The following is a 20902-nucleotide window of genomic DNA, read 5'->3' as shown; positions in this document are numbered from 1 at the left end:
CCCACCCAAAGCACCCCATTTTTATTGCATATATCCCCTCCGTTTGCCAGCACCATCACATTTTCCTAAAACAAATAGCTGCTCTCACCCGGTGGCCATTTTGGCTCTGACACATCATCAGTGACATTTATATCTGCAAACAGCACGTTTGCAAAGAGCCATATTCAGTGTAAAGTTCATGCAATCAAAGCAGGCTTACACATGCAGAACTTATGTTGGTCCTGGTTGGATTGAGCACTGTAATGTGTAAACTAAGCTTAGAGGAGGAGGTTAGGAGAAAAAAAATAGCAGCAGACAGCTAGAACAGAGTTTATATGGGAACCAGCAATGCCATCTCTTCATTGGCTGCTAGACTGGAGTGGGGTGTTTAATAATCTGAGCTGAAAAGAACTAAGCATGCCAAAGTAAATTCCCAAGGGAGGGGCCATGGGTTAAAGGAGGAGACGGAAAGGTAAAAACTAAGTAAGCTTTATAAGAAAGGTCTATGTAAATACAGCCATAAGCACTCATAGAAATGCTGCACTGAGTCCTCTATCAAAAGAAACACAGGATTTTTTTGTCTCCTTTTATGTAAACATGTTCTTAGGGTATCTGACTTCCTCTCTCAGAAAAATCCTTAATTCCTAAGGCCAGAGTCTGTGCAGCTCTCTCCCCTCTCCTGCTCCCCCTCCCATAAAAATTCATAAAACTTACTTCCCCCACCCTTAGAAATGTGTGATCTGAGCTATAAGGGCTAAACTGCAAACAGGAAGCTATGAACAACAAGCTGAAATGGCAGCTGCAATCAGAGAAAGCTTCTAGGGCTGATTACTCAGGTATGGTAAAGCTTTTCTAGGTGGCACTAATGTGGCAAATCTATTGGCAGTAAAATGCCAAAATGCCTTTCCTTCTGAGATGGCGCCTACACTCCAGTATTACAGCTAAAAAAATACATTTGTTGGTTCAAGAAAAAAAAATTGAAATGATGGAGTGATTTGCTATGTAAACAGTGTAAATAAGAAATAAAAAGTACACTATAAACATCATGACAGTATACCTTTAAAGATGCCCAGTAAAAGAACAAAAATTTAGCCTCATCCTTTGTGTAGAGGTTTCACCAGAATCGTTTAATAATATCATATATTGTAGTTGATGAAATCCCCAGATTTTTTGCAATTTTACCTTGAGAATTGTTATTCCTAATATCTGCCCCTGCGCAGAATGGTGTGCCCCTTCCCATCTTTACTTCTGAGCAACCCATCCCCCTCTGGGATGCTCTTTTTAGCATTATACCCCTTTTCTAGTCTTTTGTTACCCTATCCAACTTTTTTTTAAACCTGTTGCTGGCATCAAATTCAAAATGTGCCTATATTTTTCAGAAAACGATAATTTATATTTTACAGTGTACCAAGTTTTTTTAAAACAGGTTTGTACCTCACACATGGACTGTTTAAAGGAGACGAAAAGTTTAAATCACTGGAGGTGCCAATTTGTTTGCTGCACCATTTCTTTGGATCTTGCTGTACTGCTCATGAATCCAGCTTGAATCAGCTAAATGGATACCTGGGAGCGACAATAAAATGGCAACGCAGTTCTCTCTATGAAATGAAGCCATTTTTGATAAAGAACAAATGATCCAGCCCAGGGTGAAACAGTAGTAATTTTAGTCACTGGGGGTGCTTAACGAATTTGCACCCTCCCCAGTGATCTGGGCATTTAATCTCCTTTAAAGGAGAACTAAACCCTAAAAATGAATATGGCTAGAAATGCCATATCTTATATAATAAACTGGCTGGACTGGCTTAAAGTTTCAGCATCTCTCTAGTAGTAATGATATAGGTCTTTATTGTTGTCACAGTAGCTTCCTCTCTTGGATTCTGTTAGAACTGTCTGGGACAGTCCACATGGTTAGTGGGCTCTGAGCAGCTGTTGAGAAGCTGAGTTTAGGGGTTGTTGCAAATTAATAAGCAGAAAATGAAATATGTCTGTCATATAAGCTGATTCTACAGGGTTACTTATTCAGTTCGGATGCAATAGCCCTGGTTTCAGATCTGTCATTCATTGTGACTCTGAATGAATGACTAATCATCCTTTTACTGTTACATGTGTACTCTATTTATGCAGTATATTTTGAGTTGGTCCCTAAGCTCAGTAACTGAAAGCAGCACAGAGCATGTGCATTGAAACAGATGGGGAGTTACTGGGCATCTTTGGGGGCTTCCCTGTGAAAGGGCTGTGGCTGCCTTGGGCTGGTACAGAAGCCCAGAAAAAAATGTACAACATTTCTGCCCTACTTCTTTAGATAGGCTTTAGTTTTCCTTTATTATTATTATTTATATAGTGCCATCAATTTACGCAGAACTTTACAGAATAGAGGGGTACAAAACACAGAACAGTTAACATTTGCAGTTACACTGGATGAGGATTGGAGACACTAGGGGGAGGGCCCTGCTCGCAAGAGCTTACATTGTTAAAGGGAGGGCTGAGACATAAGGTCAGGGTAACTAGTATGGCGTTAGATGGTGTTAAAGGAACAGTAACATCAAAAAATTAAAGTGTTTTAAAGTAATTAAAATATAATGTGCTGTTGCCCTGCAAAAAACTGGTGTTTTTGCTACAGAAAAGCTACTATATAAATAAGCTGCTGTGTAGCCACGGGGGCAGCCATTCAAGCTGGAAAAAAGGAGAAAAGTTACATAGCAGATAACTAGTAGATAAGCCCCATATAATGGGGTTTATCTGTTATCTGCTAAGTAACCTGTGCCTTTTCTCCTTTGAATGGCTGCCCCCATGGCTACACAGCAGCTTACTTATATAAACTATAGTAGTCTTTCTGAGGCAAACACACCAGTTGTAGCAATACAGGGCAGCATTACATTATATTGTCATTACTTTTATACACTTTCATTTTTTGGTGTTACTGTTCCTTTAATGTAGGTGTGTAAAGTGACAGAAAGTGCGGAGTGAGAGGTGAAAACCAGTGGTTAGTGAATGTTTGGGGGGGTCTAGGTTATAGGTTTGAGTGAAAACGTGAGTTTTAAGAGACTGTTTAAGGCAGTGATTCTCAACCTTCCTAATGCCGCGACCCTTTAATACAGTTCCTCGTGTTGTGGTGACCCCCAACCATTAAATGATTCCTAAGACCATTGGAAATATGTGTTTCCCGATGGTCTTATGCAACCCCTGTGAAAGGGTCATTCGACCCCCAAAAGGGTCCTGACCCACAGGTTGAGAACTGCTAGTTTTTTTTTTTTAAAGGTTGATTTTTATTGGTTTTCATAACAATAACATAGAGTAGGAAGAAAGAGGGAAGAAGGAGAGGGGTTGGAGAGCAAACAGTTATTGTGCCATGGTGGCTGGAGAGTCTATCCAAGGGAGAAGCACTAGTTTAAGGCATAATAGAGCTCAATCCTAACGCCCAAACCATGAATCTTCAGAAGTTCATAGTTGAGGTTTAAGAGCCTCTGGGAATACTTATAATATGAACATATAAATGCTGTTTCCTAATTGCACGTATCTCTTCCCTTGTGACTGCTCTGACTTTCCCCCTCTAGATGAAAAAGACTATTTAGTGTTGTTTGTTACGAGCTTTCCATGTGTAGCACTCCCACAGCTAACGGAGCCCCCAGGCAGCTGTGAGGGACTATATACATGCCCCACTTCAGTGTTTGCGGCAGTTCCCAATGACTCGCTGATAAATGCAGGCGGAGCTTCAGTTCGTGGCGTGATTGGCTGCGCATTGACTTCTCACGTGACGTGGGTTCGGCAGCAGAGACAGGAAACAAATCGCAGACAGTTCCTTCCGCATTATCTCTGCCTTTCGGAAGAGCGCCCCCTGCTGGATGCCGGGTGTAGCGGGCGGAGCCTAGAGCTGAGCCCGTGACACGCTCCGTGTGACTGTCCGTGGATCTGCCGGAGCTGCAAGGCCCAGAGCGGCCCTGCACTGACACGGTAAGACAACGCGTCCCTCCGCGACTCGCCCGTAATTACTAACACCGGCCGGGTGGTTTAAGGGGCCAGTGTGAGATCCGGGGCCTAATCCGGGAGGAGGCGGATACACAGGGCTCCACCGGATTTAGGTCACACAGAGGCCTATTGTTAGTTCGCCCTCACATAGAAACCTGGGATGTGACGGCAGGTAAGAGCAGAGCGTTCGATCTGTACCAGGGGGGTCCGGCCGCGGGGATTCTGGGAGTTGTAGTTAAATAACAGGGGGCGCACTTGGGAGACCAGGGATGTAGGGGAATATACCCATTTCTGTAACTTTCGGGAAACGTAACAGATGGAATGTCCTATTTTTATACTGAGTCCTGCTTAACCCCAAATCCGGGGCCTGAGAGCCTTCTCTTCCTACCCCCCATATTAACTCCCGGGTGGGATATCAAGAGATTTTATGGGGGTTCTAGTATCTTTAACTGATAACTTCATCATTGGCTAAATATTTATTTTAGAGATTATTTTCTAGACATTACAGTATTCCAAGCCTGGCACTACTATATTCTATAGTTATGTACTTAGTACCCCCAGTACCCCCCTCCCAGACAGGGCCAATGAATTCCCCTGTGTATTTGTCTAGGTTGGAATGTTAGCAGTGTAACCCCTTCTACATTTTTGTAAATTGTAATTTTGTTTTCCCTTTCATAAGAAGTCTGGTGTTTTTGATAAAGTAACAATAAGGACAGGCTTATTCTGACCTCTAGAAATTGGTAATATTTATGTCTCATGTAACAATTTACCTTTGCCGATGACGTAATGTCTGATCTAAAGCTCTAAAGCACTACTAGTACAGGATACGTTGGTCTTTGCAGCTGTTGTCACGCTACTTACGGGGGTGGTGGTTTAAATGCCAGGTTAAGTCCAATAGCCTCCTGCTGAGCAAGGAACATGGGTGCCATCTGCAGCACCCGCTTTACCCACGTTTAGATTGGTTATCTAAAATTATCAAAGCCTTGTCATACCAGTTGGGTAGTGGCATCAGTAGTGAGTTCTCAGGGATCCTTTCCCCAATGGACCAGTTCTTTTGGAATTAAGTAAAAAAACTGTTCTGTGCACCTTAGGCCACTCAGTTTTTGTTCTTTGGGTACCGCCATGGTGTTCATTGTCAAAGCATTTGGTAGGAGCAGGCTTATGGTAAATTCCACCCTGTGTACAGTATAGTATGTGACCCTCAAGAATTTAATAAAAATCTGAAATACTTATTTCATTGCATTCTCATGGTCCTGTAATTACAGAGGAAAGATAAGCAGCATCATGGTGCATTGGTTAGCAGCTGTAATCTAGTTCGATTCCAACAAGGGCATTATCTGCTAGGAGTTTGTATGTTCTGTGTGTTAGGGTGAAGACACACACAGTTACTAGTAGCAGCTACTTGTCATGGCTTCTAAAACAGACAATGCGGATCATTTATTGATAATTGTCTCTACGTGTGTTTAAGCAGAGGCAATTCTCATTACTGTCTATGGCAAGGTATTTTCTGGAGTTTAGGGCTCTGGCACACGGGGAGATTAGTCGCCCACAACAAATCTCCATGTTCGCGGGCGACTAATCTCCCCGAATTGTCATCCCACCGGCGAAAATGTAAGTCGCCGGTGGGATGGCACACGCTGCACAGGCGATTTCTGCAAATCGCCGAAAATGCCACGCGAGGCAACTTCGGCGATTTGCCGAAATCGCCTGCGCAGCATGTGCCATCCCACCGGCGACTTACATTTTCGCTGGTGGGATGGTAGTTCGGGGCGACTAATCTCCCTGTGTGCCAGAGCCCTTAGTAGCCGTGAAAAAGTAGCTGCTACTAGTAGCTCAGTGTGTCTTCACCCTTAGAATTCTGTATCCGTATGGGAACCCCTGGGTTACCCACAACAAGGAGGGTATTTTTGTGTTTGTGGAGAGGTATTGGTCCGGGACACTGTTCTCAAATTTTATTTTTCACCTTCCAGTGTTTTAATTTCAAGTTGGCCAATGGATCTGATTGCAGGAGAGGAATGTGCAGCTTGGATAAGGTAGTGGATCCAACAAGTGAAAAATGTTGCAGGTTTGGGTCTCGGGTCCAGATTTGGACTCAACACAACATGTTTGTGTGGGAGGTTTTTGAGTATTTGCCCCCATATCCAGTAACATACAAGTTGGATGGCACCTGATAGAATTGGCCATAGTGTGTTTTTGAGTTTGATAGGGACTTTGTGGAATATGTCTGCTCTATATAAATGCATGTTAATAATGATCATTCCTGCGCCACCTCCTTTCCATGTGGTACATTGCACACCTGCGCAGGTGGAACACACCAAGGTGCAGAGCTGCTCACAAGAATAAAGCAAAGCTGTTCCAGGTGACTGTAGCCTTAGGCTTTAAGATTAAACAAACAGTTAGTCCATCCATTCAGCACCCAAACTGAAAATTATTCTTTGAACAAGCTCCTTCATGGTTTCATACACACAGAGAATGGCGAGGCCATACATATTGAGGATGTCATGCACAGACGCATTCTTCTTAAAGCACGGCAGCTAGATACACAGACTCAGGTCACTATACCGGCATATGGGACAGATGTTTCCAAGCCTTATTACACAGACAGCGTGACTGTGCCAGCTGATAACCTTTATCAAGTCTGATTAACCCAAAACAATGTCCTGTGTGTAGTACAGTAACCATATTACTGTAATTTGTTACCTGAGATGCTCCTGTTTCTATTTATTTGTAATTTTTATTATTGATGAGTGGTAACTCCCAGCATGCATCAATTGTCATTAAAAACTGCTAGGCTTTAAAAGGGAAGAACCTAAGCAATTTTCCAATATACACAATTTCACTGGTTTCAAAGTTGCATGTAAATGTAATGAAAAGCAGTATCTGTCTGTTTGCATTTTCTGCACTCTTGCTTCTGACTCCTGAAACTATGCAGCAGAAGCCAGCTGATGAACTGACAAATACTGCATTGTTTCAAGAGATGGTACCAGAGAGCACAAAGTGATTAATACAGGTCCCCTATTATCCAGAATGCTCGGGACCTGGGGTTTTCCGGATAAGGGATCTTTCCGTAATTTGGATCTCCATTACTTCAGTTTGTTAAAAATCATTTAAATATTGAATAAACCCAATAGGATTGTTTTGCCTCAAATAAGGTTAATTATATCTTAGTTGGGATCAAGTACAGGTACTGTTTTATTATTACAGAGAAAAAGGAAATCATTTTTTAAAATTAGAATTATTTGCTTATAATGGAGTCTAAGGGAGATGGCCTTTCCGTAATTTGGAAGATTCTGGATAACAGGTTTCCGGATAAGGGATCCCATACTTGTAAATAGAAAGATAAGTAATAAAAACAACAATATCAAAATTATAGCCTCAACGAGCAATAGTTCTTAGCTGATGGTGTCAGCAACCTCCATTTGAAAGCTGAAAAGAGTGAGAAGAAACAAATGATTTAAAAACTATAAAAAAAAATAATGAAGACCAATTGAAAAGTAGCTAAGAACTGGTCCTTCTACATCATACTAAATATTAAGTTAAAGGATAACTACCACTTTATTTTTGCATAAGGAAAGAAACTGAAATTCTCACCAGCATGCTAACATAGATTAAACAGTTTTAATGTGGAGTTTCCCATTAATGTAGTATTCTTAACTCAGTTTTAATTATATTTGTCCTGCCGGAGGATGAGGGGCATGTGGCCCCAAAACACAATCTTTGACCCACAGACATGTTGGGTTTAAAGATAAATGGCTTAGTGCCAAGGTTGTACTAAATTAAAGAACCAGTTATAAAATTTTAAAACCAGCATTAATTAGGAGGAGGAGTAGCTCATAGCAACCAATGAGGGGTTAGCTTTCATGGGTCTAACTGCTATGGACCAATCAGGACTAATTAATGGGTTATGGTTCTAAAGTAAACAAACTCGGTTTCTCTTTCTATCCACCTCCACCATGACCCTTTCCGGCACTGCAGATGTGTGACGCCTGTGACAAATGTACAATAGGTGTGGGTTTATTTTTCATGTATAAATGCCTTTTAAAAACCTTTTTACTTTGCATTCCGCCACTAAATAAAAAAAAAAAAAAAATAACTCCTAACAAATCCAGTGTCAGCTGCCCACGCCAAGAAGTAGTGAGGGAAAGCAGACGGCATTTTATATAATGTTTGTTATGTCTGATGTGTTAGCAGCAGCTACTCGTTTTTTTGCTTTATGTGAGTGTTCAGGGGAGCATAGTAGGGTGTTTACTGGCAGCAGATCAGTTTATGGGAGGATACTTCGAACATCTAAAAATAGGATCTAGTAACGGGACCCCCTAGCTCCCTTGGTTGTTTCTATAGCAAATGAGAGGGGTGGGATCGGGAACAGAGTGTTTAGTGAGGGCACCGTAGGGATTTGTCCTTGCACAGCACACAGAATACAAGGTAAGTGTGCCTTTGTTTAGTTTGCCTTTATGGCTTTACTTAGATAACTGCCTGTGACTCTCAGAAGTATTCCGCTTGTTTAATATTGTGCAGCTGGGATTAGAACTGGCCTGCTGGAGCCTCCGCTATGAGGGATTGTTTTTTGCAAGTGGTACTTGGTGTACTTGGGACTGCACAGTCATTGTTGTGCTCAGGTTCTGGCTTGGTAATCTAAATATCTCACATCTTCACGTTTTTCTTACTTCTTTTCTAACTTTAGTAGCTTAATGCACAGAATATCTCAATGTCTGTGTGTGTGTAAAAAAAAAAAAAAAAAAATATATATATATATATATATATATATATATATATATATATATATATATATATATATATATATATATATATATATGTGTGTGTGTATCAATCGAAAAAGGGGCAGCTTCACACAGGTCTTATCACTAATTTTAGTAGTTTATTTAGTGAAAAACGAAGAACTGACATTTCAGCTGAAACTTAATAACTTAATAAACTACTAAAATTCGTGATAAGACCTGTGTGAAGTGGCCCCTTTTTTGATTGACTCCTTTGAGGACTGCACCCAGGCTTCCACTACTGATTTGTTGTGAGTGCCGACCTACTTGGTTATTATATATATATATATATATATATATATATATATATATATAAATTCTTTCTGTTCATGGAGTGTCTCTTTCATGCCAAAAATCATCACACCCTATGTAAAAAAAAAATCACAATTTTATTGTGAACACATTACATAGTCCCAGAAGTCGGCAATAGGACCTTTTTCAAGCACAAATTTCAAAGCACAGCTTTCCATTTTTACCTATTTTATATTAATACAGAGAACCTTTTCTACTCGTGAGCCACACTCAAGATCTAGAACGTGTTGGTGAGCCACACCAAGAAAGACAAAAGTTTTTTGGGGATGCCAAATAAGGGCTGTGTTTGGCTATTTGGTATCCCCATGTGGCCTGCTGGCCTGCAGGAGGCTCTGCTTGGGGTAAAACTGTGTCTCTGCTTCCAAACATGTTTCCAAGCCAGAAATGTAAAACTGGCACCTACTCTGAGTCCACTGGGAGCAACATCAAGGGGAAGGTGAGCACCATGTTACTCACGAGCCACTGGTGTGGGATCACTGCATTATTCTTTCCCTCTGTGGGGAAGAGGGGCTTAATTATACCCTGCCTAAAGTTTTAGTGACTGGTCTGGTAGAGCACTCCAGACTGTTATGAGAATGTGCGCTCAGTGATATTCCTATGTTGACTGCATGGTTGCTAAGCCTTGGGTTGGAGTTCTTTTGAGTGTGTGTTGCTTGGTTTCATCCCACCACATAGTTGTACAGAGCAAAAAGCACCCTGTCTCCGTTACAGGAATGTAATCGGGGGGGAAATCTGGTCAATCTGCAAGAGATTTTTGCTATGTTTGTGGCCTGTATATCAAATGACAAGCAGAATTTTCATTGGATAATATGTATCCACTGGTTCTTTGTACCAAGCTATTTGTTGTTGTTGTATTTGAGCTAAATACAGTATATATTTTTATAACATTGTACTCTAATTGCTTTTAAAAGCTTACATTCTGGAACCTTTGGGGCTTTTTGTATCTTATAATTATCCTGTCCTGTTTGGTAGCTGTTTTTTTTTATCCCACATTGTTTGAAACTGGGGACATAACTACTGTTAGTACAACCGACAGTTTTGCACAAACAATAGATATTGCTTTGTATAAACAACTCCCCTCCCTCAAGTGTGTGGCAAGTGATTGTGGCATAGCACTTACCTATTGCTTGTTAACAATATTTCATTTTTACTGTAGTTGGATAGCATCCCAGAGTTGGGTGGGCATTAGCTGGGTTAGAGCATTAGCTGTTAGGTCTAGGGGTGGTTCATCTTCAAGCATTTAGTATGTTTTAGAATGGCCAGACTTTTAAATTGGTCTTAATTTTTTTTTTTAATGGATTTCAAATTAATTGCCTTTATTTGCCTCCAACTTTCTGAACCCACTAGCTCTGTGAGCCTAGAATTTGATGTATTTTGTTACATCTATTCAGGTCCTTTCATATTTCAGTTTCACATTCAAATCACTGCCTGGCCGCTAGGTAATTTGGATCCTAGCAACCGGTTAGCTGCTGAAATTCTAAGCTAACCCCCCAGCAGCTGATCAGCAGAACAATGGGAAGGGAGCAAGATAGCAGTCCCAGTAGATATCAGGATAGCACTCAATAGTAAGGAATCCAAGTCTGGCTTGGGACTCCTCCAGTTACATGGGAGTAGGAGAAACAATAGGTTATTATTTAGAAATAAAAAGTACACTATTACAGAATCCCTTTAAAGATGAACAATCTCTTTATTAAATTCATACTGCATGATTTTGGACGTGGCCAAATATTACATCAAAATCCTAAAATGCGCTGGCACATTCTTGTTTCTCACACACTGTTTCCTTTATGGTCTCTGTGCCTATGGAAGTGGGCATTAACCTTGACCATTGAAAACAAAATTAACCTTAAAATGAAAGTAGAAATGCCCCTGGTTATATGCCTCCAACAATGATGGCTTCAACAGTGGAGTAGTAAGTAGAGTGGAAAGGATGGGCTTAAGGGTTAATAGACTTTGAGTTGCCAATGCCAGAGTCACTTGTCACTTTACTATATACATAGCTCTGAAACAAATACATTGCTGCTGTGTAATGTCAGCAGTTAAAGATTTGAACACTTGTAAAATGTTGTGTGCCCTGGTGAATGCTGCAGGGAATTTTGAACAATTGAGCATGGGTTACACCCTATCGGGAAAAGCATCAAGTTATTTGTTTTGTCCAAGTGGAGTACAGGTGATTTAAGAGGCTTGAGTGCTAAATATAGCCCCATTACAGAATGGGCAGAACCCCAGCAATGGGTGGTTGAATCCTGTGTTTTGGCATCTGTAGCATTGATAAAAACAGTAGAAGGCTGAACATTGGGGTTGGTTATAAAGCTGAAGATACTGTGAGAAATACAAGTGAATAATGGGCAGTCAGGTTGAAGTAAAAAAAGCAAGTTGCTTGTCCAAGATTGCACTAGAAAAGCTGGATTTTTGGATAAACTTTTACCCAAGTCATTAACGAGGATAAACCTTCCTTTTGATAATAGGCAGATAAGTTTGAAGGCGACTGAACCGCTCCATGGGTCCTTAACCTTAGCTTGATGACCACGATGGCTATTTTCACCACCAGTTTAAATTTTTACTCTGTCAACTGATAAATGTTTTACATACATATTTTACCCTGTGTAGGACTAAAAAGTTTCGCTTTGTTAAAAAAAAACAAAAACAAAACACAAGAAGTAATACGGGTCGGAGGACAAGTAACTAAGTGGGAGGGATGTAGGGAACACACTCTTTGCTTTGTGGGATGAAATGAAAGAGTATAGATTGGAGAGATGTGAGGATTTAGAAAAAGGAGTAAAGCTGGCCATACACGCACCGATAATACCGTAAGAAACCTCGTTTCGTACAATATTCGGTGCGTGTATGGCAAGTCGGTGAGTCGACTGGTATCGCAGGAGGCTGCTGATATCGGTCGATTCGCCGATCAGCCAGGTCAGAAAATTTTGATCGGGCGCCATAGAAGGCGCCTGAGCAAAATCTGCCATCAGGGCTGAATCGGCAGAAGGAAGTAGAAATCCTATTGTTTCTACCTCCTTATCTGCTGTTTCAGCCCTGACGGTGTGTGGCGGATCTGACCGATGGTCGCACAAAACATCGCCAGATCGCCACGTGTGTGGCCACCTTAAAGGCCAGTGTGATATAGCCTTATGTTTTACTGTGTGGTTGGGATGGATGGTTGGGCAATGGAGTTAAGCTGGCTGTACAAGATTTTTAAAAGATCTTTTTGTTATCATAGGACCAAGCTTATCCTGAAACGATTGTTTAAAAGTATGAAATGCCTATCAACGAAAATGTCCATTTCAAGCAATTTTGTCTAGTTGAAGTTAGGAAAACCTCCTGCTTGGTCCTGCATACAATTGGGCAATGGGCAAAATTTTTTAAACCTGCCCAATCGATTTTCTGATCTGATATCGGATGAAAAATCACTAGATGTGCAGTTGTTAGTGCCCACTAACCTTTGTTGGATCACACTAAAATTGGTTGTTGGGGAGAGAATAATCTTAACATATATGGTAGCCTTTAGAAGAAGAATGATATGGTCTTTGTATTGGAACTGTGAAGAAAATGGACCTAACCTAAACACACCCCTACCCCCAGCTCCATCATTGGATTTCCTATAGAAATCTGCGGGCTTTTTTTTTTTTAATAAAAATATAGGCCTTGTTTATATAAACTATAGTAGGGTCTTTGAAGAAAATACATGGCTTTTAGCAGCGCAGGGCAATAAAACATAATGTAGTAATTACTTTGATACTTTCATTTTTTTGGTGTTACTGTTCCTTTAACCCCAGCCTTTGAAGCTCAGTTGCACCAAAAAAGGATGTTGGCATGGGTCTTGTGTGGTGTATCCTAGGCTTGTGGTGGAATTCTGCCAGACACATCATGGTGTTCTGGTGAATAGGCAAGGGCATCTTGTGAGTAATGTTGCCTTTGGGTGCTAAGGACTGAGAGTTACAGCTTTATGTATGAGCTTTAGCCCCATAGTCACCCAGGATGAGTAGCTGTTTATCATGCCATTGTGACCAATCAAGGATGAGTGCTGCATAATGAATGTGTTCTACTATAAAAAAAAAACCCTAGAGCTGTAAAGATGTGTGATAATTACCATTTCTCAGTGTTGATAGACGATGACGGTATAAAGTGTTCCGTCAGGTACAGGAAGGACTGGAAGTACTGCTGGTTTTGGAAACAAGAGGTACCTCTAGCTCTGAGCTTATTATTGGCCCTGACGCAGCTCTTGCACGTGTCATGGGTATGGTGCAACTTCCTAAATGCTATTTCACTTTTGGGTGGAAATTCAAGTCTGGCATGGCACTGCCACATCATGCTTATTACTACCCTGTATAGAAATGTCCCTGTGTAGAAATGTTATACGTCACATTACTGCAGGGTCACCTGTTGTACAGATTGCTGGAGCCTTGCCACTTACGTGTATTCTGCCTCACTCTGTATAAAGTGCTCTCTGTATAAAGCTGGATACCACAATTTGCTCCTATTAACAACTAATTCTTCTGAATGTTTCATTAATAGGTAGCCAGTTCCAGTGTGTTCAGTGGAGCTGTAGGTAACGAATATTCATTGACATCCTCCTGAGTATCTATGAGCATTTCAGATACAATTAATAAGGGTTTTAGAAATGGGGCTGCGTTTTCAAAAGTGTACTTATTATTATTATTATTATTATTATTATTATTATTAAATATTATTATTTATTATTACATTTGTGTATGTTTTGCCTGGCCCTTTGAAGGAGGATTTCTATTTCCATATACTATATGTTAATAAAAATCATTTGGATGGAGCCCTGCTTGTACATTGCCAATTGGATGACACTGATCTATCAGATTTGGGTGGAAATAGAAAAGGAGAGTAGTGAATCTTTTCTAATTTACCTGGAGGCTAGACATTCAGTAATTCTGCTGACTGTGCATTATATTAGCCCGTTTGGCCCTTGATGTGTGGGATTAATTTGGCCAGGGACCTGGGTGCTCAGGTTCTATTGAAGGGGATTTGGCACACTAATAACTGCAAATCCTTTTCTATCATGTTAGTCAAGCAAAATAAACTTTTCTTTAGACTGTATAAATTATTTAAATCTTGTTTCCTTCAGTCTAGGAATTTATAATCCCTGCAAGCAGGCAGGCACCATTTTGTGGGCACTGTTATTAAGGCAAGCTTTGTATCACCCCTAAATTTTATCTGCCACAATGGGGGACCTGAGGCCCATGCCCCAAGAGGAGAGGGGAAATAAGCGGGTGCAGTGACATCTAGGAAGTTCAGAATTTAAAGTGAAAGTAATTGCCAGCCTCACCTCAATGCCTGAGGCATAGAGGCAAGGCAGGCAAAATATGATTGATAGCTGAGAGATTTAAATACATTTATAACGGGTATGAATGTTTTATTAAAAGGTGTTAAATGAAAACGTGCATATGACAGCTCCCACATATTCGTGAAAGTAAATAGTCTTGGGGCAATGGCACACACAGCAGGCTTTTGGGCCCCAGACATTTAGTAGCTCAGCTGGAAGGCAATAAAATGCCTGAAATTGCTTCCAATTCGTTTTAATGTCCGTCATGGGTTAGACGACTGTCTGAATCACTTGGATCCAGGTGATTATCATGTACATTAATAGGAAGCTTCACTGGCAGAACAACAAAATGCCCTGAATTGCAGTTTTTAACATTGTAAAGGAGATGGTTGTGTTGATGGGCTATAATGTGCGCATGTGGCTCACTTGTTAACCCCCGACTGACCCGTGGGGAAACCTGGAAGTCCCTGGGTATCCGGCCAGCCTGCCCGTTATTGAAATCCATGCAGCTATGGTTAGTTTTGCACATTTTATATAGCAGGAAGATGTAAAATTCAAGCATAGAGTTCAGCTATCAGTGTAAGCGTTGCCAGTGTCCTACGCCAGTGTCACGGCAGGCTGCTGTTTGAAGTCCAGCACACGCATAATCGGCTTATACTCTGACACTTTCCCGGCGCCTGTGCCTTGCTGTGGTCAGGCAGGGATTAACCTGCTTTAGGCAAGCCATTAATACCGGTTGCATTTCCTTCTTTCTCCGCAGGTGAGGGACCCTGGCTGACAGCATTACAGATTGTGGAAAGGAAGAACTCTTTAAGTCGGGCGCCGTCCCCTCCAGCCAGCGCGGAATCCCTCTCCGCGCAGTGCTACCATGGCTGACGTAGATCCAGACACACTACTGGAATGGCTGCAGATGGGGCAGGGGGATGAGAGAGACATGCAGCTCATTGCCTTGGAACAGCTCTGCATGCTGCTGCTCATGTCGGATAATGTGGATAGGTGTTTTGAAACGTAAGTTGTTTGTCCATTACGTCATTTTTTTTTTTTTAAGTACAAATACAACTTTCTTATGAGTTTGAAAAAGTTAAGGGGAATTCATGGTAATGCTACAAAGAGCCATAGCTGGCCTGCGGGTCCCAGTTGAACAGCCTTGTGCTGGATTAATATTTGCTGTACCACTTGTATAATTTTTGCAAGGCCACATGAAAGGCATTGTGGAAATTTGAGTCATGGCCAGAGAAGAGCTGTCTTTCGCTACATTATATTAATGGGGCTTGTACCAGCAGTGCAGAAATTAGCAAAGGACAGTCCAATACTGAATAGTTACATTTACAAATAACTGGAAATTGTTTCGTTTGTTTTAAATTATGTTCACTTTTACAATGTGAACATTATTTTATTTGCTTTTTTTTTTTTTTTTTTGCAATTTAGATTTTGCTATTTTATTTCAGTGACATTTTGTTGTTGCTTGTTCTGGCCCATAAAATGTTTAGTAAGACCAGTGGATGTGTGGATTTAGACCACAAGTCTTGTTGGGAATAGCTTTTTATTGCTTTTTATTGCTTTCTCTGTTAATTATTTTGTGTGCACTCATTATCGTTATGCTTTGAAATATCTCTGAATGCAACAAAGTTTTCTATTTTTTATCCAATGTATATGGGGGGGGGGGAAAGCAATTTAGAAAGAACGGACATGTTTCTGCCATAAGAAGCTGTAAAATACAAGTTTTCAGTTGTTTTTTTGTAAATTTGTCAAAGCTTGAATCTCAACTTCAGTCAAACTTGAATCAAGTCATGTGACTTTAACACTGTGGATAATTGACAGTGTATTATTACATTGTGCAATTTTTGGGGGATTTTTTCAGATTTGAATATGCCAGTTAAAACTATCTTGTGCTACTAGATGATGTTCTGCAGACAGTATTTTCCTGGCACCAGGGGTTGTTCCAGAGATCTCCACAAGCTCAGCCTTCTTAGAGTATGGCATCATAGCCCATCTAACCTAGGCCCCCCCCCCACCCCCCACAAGGCTCCCATCCAGGAGCATCAGAGCTGAGTGTGCACTTCCTTGACATACCTGTTTGGCGCCCTCCAGCAGTGCTCTCCCCACCTTGCCCCCATTACTTCACTGGAAGCATTCATTTTCCACTCACTCATTCACTCACTCTTGGTGTGAATTCCTGCTCACACTCTCATGGAGCATCTTCTCAGCTGCAGTGTGGGCCCAGAATTACTGATATTGGGCTTTCCATATGATTTCTAAATAAACACTGTTTTATATATTTCTCCATAATCAGTGCTGTCTTTTACATGTAGTTGGACGATTATCTGTCACACAGCATGTTCCAGGGCTGGATTATATTAAAATCATGCTGTCATACAACAAAGTCTGTAGAGCCCTTAAACATACTGAGAGGCCAGAAAATCTTTTAAAGGGTCACATGTAGCCCACAGGTCTCCAGTTGGTCCATATTATGGAAAAATGTGTCTGTAGAGTTCTGTTTCATGTTATGGAGGTGGAATTTTACAAGGATTGAAACCGGTTCGAGGATCAACCTCTACACTGGCATCGGCCTCTCCCTGTGTCTTCACTTGGAACCACTGCATCACACAGGTACAGCCACACAGAGCGGTTTGTGGCTTCAAAATGAGCGATTATTCATTGTAGTGCCTAAATCCACTCTGTGTGCCCATGCAATGGCACAGGGAAATGCTGATGCCAGCGTAGGGTCTGATTTTGCCTTTATACATATGCTGATAATCTGCACGCTGTGGCATTAGCCTTACAGAAGTCTATTTTTTTTTTTTCTTCAATTTGCTCTATATTCTTTGTATAGCAGGCTTCTGCCTCTCTGGAATGCGTTCAGGTTAGGGTCACACAGGTGTATTGTCAGCCTGCTGCGGATAAGTGCAGGCTGGCAATATGCCCGTACACTTTAAAAAAAAAAAAAAAAAAAAAAAAAAAAAAAACTTGTGCCTGCACCCACAGCTGATATCCTCCAACAAACCTGCATTAGTTGAAAGATATTGGCTGTGTGTGCCTACACACATTCAGTGCTTTCAGGTGCACAACAAGAAGTTTTTTTTGAAGCGTACGGACATATTGTCAGCCTGCGCTTTTCCACAGGCTCGCAATACACCCCCTGTGACCTTACTCTCTCCCTTGCATCACAAACCATGCTGATAATCGCCAATCGATTGGGGGCTGATAGCCCTCTGCCTGCAATTTCTGCTTGCCTATAAAGTTCTCTCTTATTCTAAAAATATTTTGTTTGATTTTTAATTCAGTGTCCTCCTCTAACTTTCTTTAGAGCCGTTAACACCAGAAAATAAAAAAACCCTGGACATGTGTAATTAAGTATACCCATAGCTTGTATAGTAGATCCATAGACTGCTTTGTATGTTATCATTTTATTATGAGACTCCTGATCCTAGAGACTTTTCCCCTGCATATTTGTATAGACTGTATACAGCAACCCAATCCATTCCAAGCCCCAAAGCCTTTTCCCTTTTGTGATTGGTCTGGCCACCCTACCCCCCCCCCCCCCCGCCTCATCTTGTTGCAGCTCACAGGGTGGTCTCTGTATATTATCATTATATCTGCCTGCTAGTTATACTTTTAGTAATGGTACCCTGTGCAGCATCACAACACACAAGAGCGACAGAGTAAAATAAGATGATTAAATCCTGCACAAAATTATCTTATTTAATAAGGGGTATAGTCATTAAAGGGTACAAATAGCTCAATTACACAGAACTCGGACAAATAAGCCAACTGGGTTAATGATATTTATTTATTTTTATGATGAGAAATTTTTGGCCTTTGAAAAATGTGCTTCTTGGTGTCTGATGTGCTATGTGTTAGCAAAGATCTGATTGGTTGCTGTGAGTAACAATTTTGCATTATTATTACTATCAGTGCTTTGGTCCAGTGCTTTGGTCCTTAATATTTATTTTTTGCATGAAATGTTTAAAAGTTTTTTTTTTTTACTTACAATATACAAATACAACAAAGAGGGCTAGTTAGTGTTTAAGTAACACCAGGGTTTTTAAAAGTATCTAAAGAGCACCCAGATATCCACCCCCATAGACTTAAATTAGATATTTCTTGGGCAGTAGTTGCCTTAAGCAGTCCTGTTCGCCACTCCCTTTTACATTTGCAATTTTAGTGTAGATATAACTGCTATTAAAAGCAGTATGTCCTTTAGCACTATCTGCACTGCTGGTTCTGACTACATGTACCATTTGAAAGAAGGTAGCAGTAGTCTCCTCTGCTCCAGCCAAGACTCCATGTCTTACATTGCAGTTATTGCCAGAACGTGCATGGCATTGTGGGAAATGGATTTGCATGGTTACTAACACTGCAAATCCCACATGCTGAGTTTAGTAGTAAGGTGCAACAGCTGAAAAAGGGGTGCAGCTTTGTGCCGTCCATGAAGCCCTTCATACAGATTCCCATGCTAGTTATTTCCCACACAGTTACAGATTAGATCTGTGAATATCCAGCTTTGTGTTCCCAAAACTACCGCTGAAAAATGTCACTCCTAAACAGCACCCTTAGATCTGTAGCCTAAGTGGCCCCTCGGATGCTCTAAATGTTTTTGATAAGTGCTAAAACAACAGGTCTGCAGAGGACAGAATAACATTCACGGAATAGTTTCCATTAGCCATGAAGCTCGGGCTTTAATAAAGTGAGAAAGTGTAGTACAGTGCTGCTCATAAAGAGCCACTGTGATAGAATGGACTGTACCACAAGCACAGGAGGCACACTTCCCTAGTACAGGCCTTTACAGAACTTTATGGTACAGTCCAGAAAGAGCCCGATTGTAATGCAAATGGAATATTGTAGACATGGAAGTTCCTCTGCTTTTTTTTTTTTTTTTTTTTTTTTTGCAGCCTATAGAAACTATTAATCTTCCTTAGTTCCTGGAAAGGAGCCTAATCTAGGAGCGGAAAAATATACTTAAATAACTAAAAAGAAATCCACACACAGTATGTAGTTATTGGAATGCAGTTAAACATGGCTAACTTGGGGCTTGGATGCCTGAGCTTATAACTGACACCACGAACAGGGCCGTATTTATAATTAGGCACCCGTGGGCCTATGTCTAGGGCTGCAGGTTTGTGGGGGTCCCTATATATTAGATTTAGGATTTAAAAAAAATATACAAAAGCCAAAGGAAATCTTGCCACAGAGCTGGGGGGGTAGGGGGAGAGTCAGGTTGCACTGCAGAAGTGATGTAAAGCACACCCTGTGCGAGATGTGACTTCTGCAACGTAGGTGCATGCATTAAGGGGGCGTAGTTAGGTGCAGTGCCTAGGGTGCCCCCACATTTTCATACAGCCCTGACCACAGGAGGAGGAGCCACTCACATAGGGCCCCACGGCCAGGCCAGTAGTTATGAGTAAATGTTAGGCATATTACAGATCTTATGTGTTTTGTGCTGAAGCCTCTTAATACTGAAACATCTTTCGACCTGCAATGTGTAGTAATGATCCTATCATTTTTCTGCAATAAAGTGAGTAATTAATATTGACCTCTTGGGGCTTTCTGTAAGTACCTACTCCTACTTTACGCATGATATTTAAGCTGTTCCACATCACATTACCCTCATACCCTCATAAGCACAAGAAATTCTATCTTCATAGAAGGATACTTATGTTTTTGCTTTATATAGGGAATATCCTATTGTAAATATGGATATATAGAAGATGTAGCCATGACTTCCATGACCATATAAAGGCCAAAGGCTTTGTTTGTCTGTCTTTTCATGGAATCTTGAGGTGACTGTTAATATCTACATGTTTTACTATACAAGATACATTATAACTATTTTAAATGATACACAAGGTTTAAGCCTCGTGTGACACAAGTAACATTTATCTGATGACATTACTAATCACAGTTTTGTATATAAGGCATATTTTTACAGTAAAGGGGTAAATTATAAGGGTTTTTGAGGATGCCAAGGACTTCCATGGTCATATAAAGACACAAGGCAGCAGAATGAGGTCTTTTCTGCATGAATTTTAAACAGACTTAATTAGTGAATAAAGTAAAAAGTACAGAAATTATAAGTCACCAAGAAGTTCCAGGACCACGCAAAGGCATGAGGCTGAAGACCAAGTGCTTATATACAGGCAGTGTCGGACTGGCCCACCAGGATACCAGGAAAACTCCCGGTGGGCCCTCCTGCTCTTCACCATTTGGCCTGTTTCATGCTCATTCCCTATTTCTGAATGGGAAGAAAGAGGAGAAATAGATGGAAGAATAGATACGAGCATGAAAATAAGACACTGGGAGAATAAAAAAGTTGGGTGAGCAAAGCAGTAAAATAGTTTGTAAAGCGGGCCTAGGGTCTAAGGTTTTCTGTTGGGCCCCTGGGGTCCCAGTCCGACACTGTATACAGGTCATGGAACGCTGATGTGTCTTCTAATATCCTCATATTTTACAACAGGAGATACATTATTTATTATAATACACAAGTTTCAGTGAGTCGTGACAGAAATGTCGTCCCTAAGCACAAATTTTAACCAATGACATCACTAAGCACTGTTTATAGGGATATCATTTACAG

At 40.9% G+C, this 20902-nt stretch overlaps 1 protein-coding gene across 4 annotated transcripts in view; it reads left to right on the top strand.

Moving 5' to 3' along the window:
• The first annotated feature begins 3734 nt into the window (after nucleotides 1–3734).
• The window catches only part of hectd1 (HECT domain containing E3 ubiquitin protein ligase 1), a 47669-nt gene continuing 30501 nt past the window's right edge, over nucleotides 3735–20902 (top strand). For 2 of the 4 annotated variants that reach the window (XM_012968097.3, XM_012968095.3), the window contains exons 1-2: nucleotides 3735–3930; nucleotides 15089–15336. In XM_012968097.3, the coding sequence (XP_012823551.1) occupies nucleotides 15197–15336 (140 nt within the window). In that variant the 5' untranslated portion in view covers nucleotides 3735–3930; nucleotides 15089–15196. 4 annotated transcript variants of the gene reach the window in all.

The sequence above is a fragment of the Xenopus tropicalis genome, chromosome 8 (assembly GCF_000004195.4).
Source record: "Xenopus tropicalis strain Nigerian chromosome 8, UCB_Xtro_10.0, whole genome shotgun sequence".
NCBI classification, from domain to species: domain Eukaryota; kingdom Metazoa; phylum Chordata; class Amphibia; order Anura; family Pipidae; genus Xenopus; species Xenopus tropicalis.
Note: the sequence above shows the minus strand (reverse complement) of the source record. Positions and strands in the feature narration are given on the sequence as shown.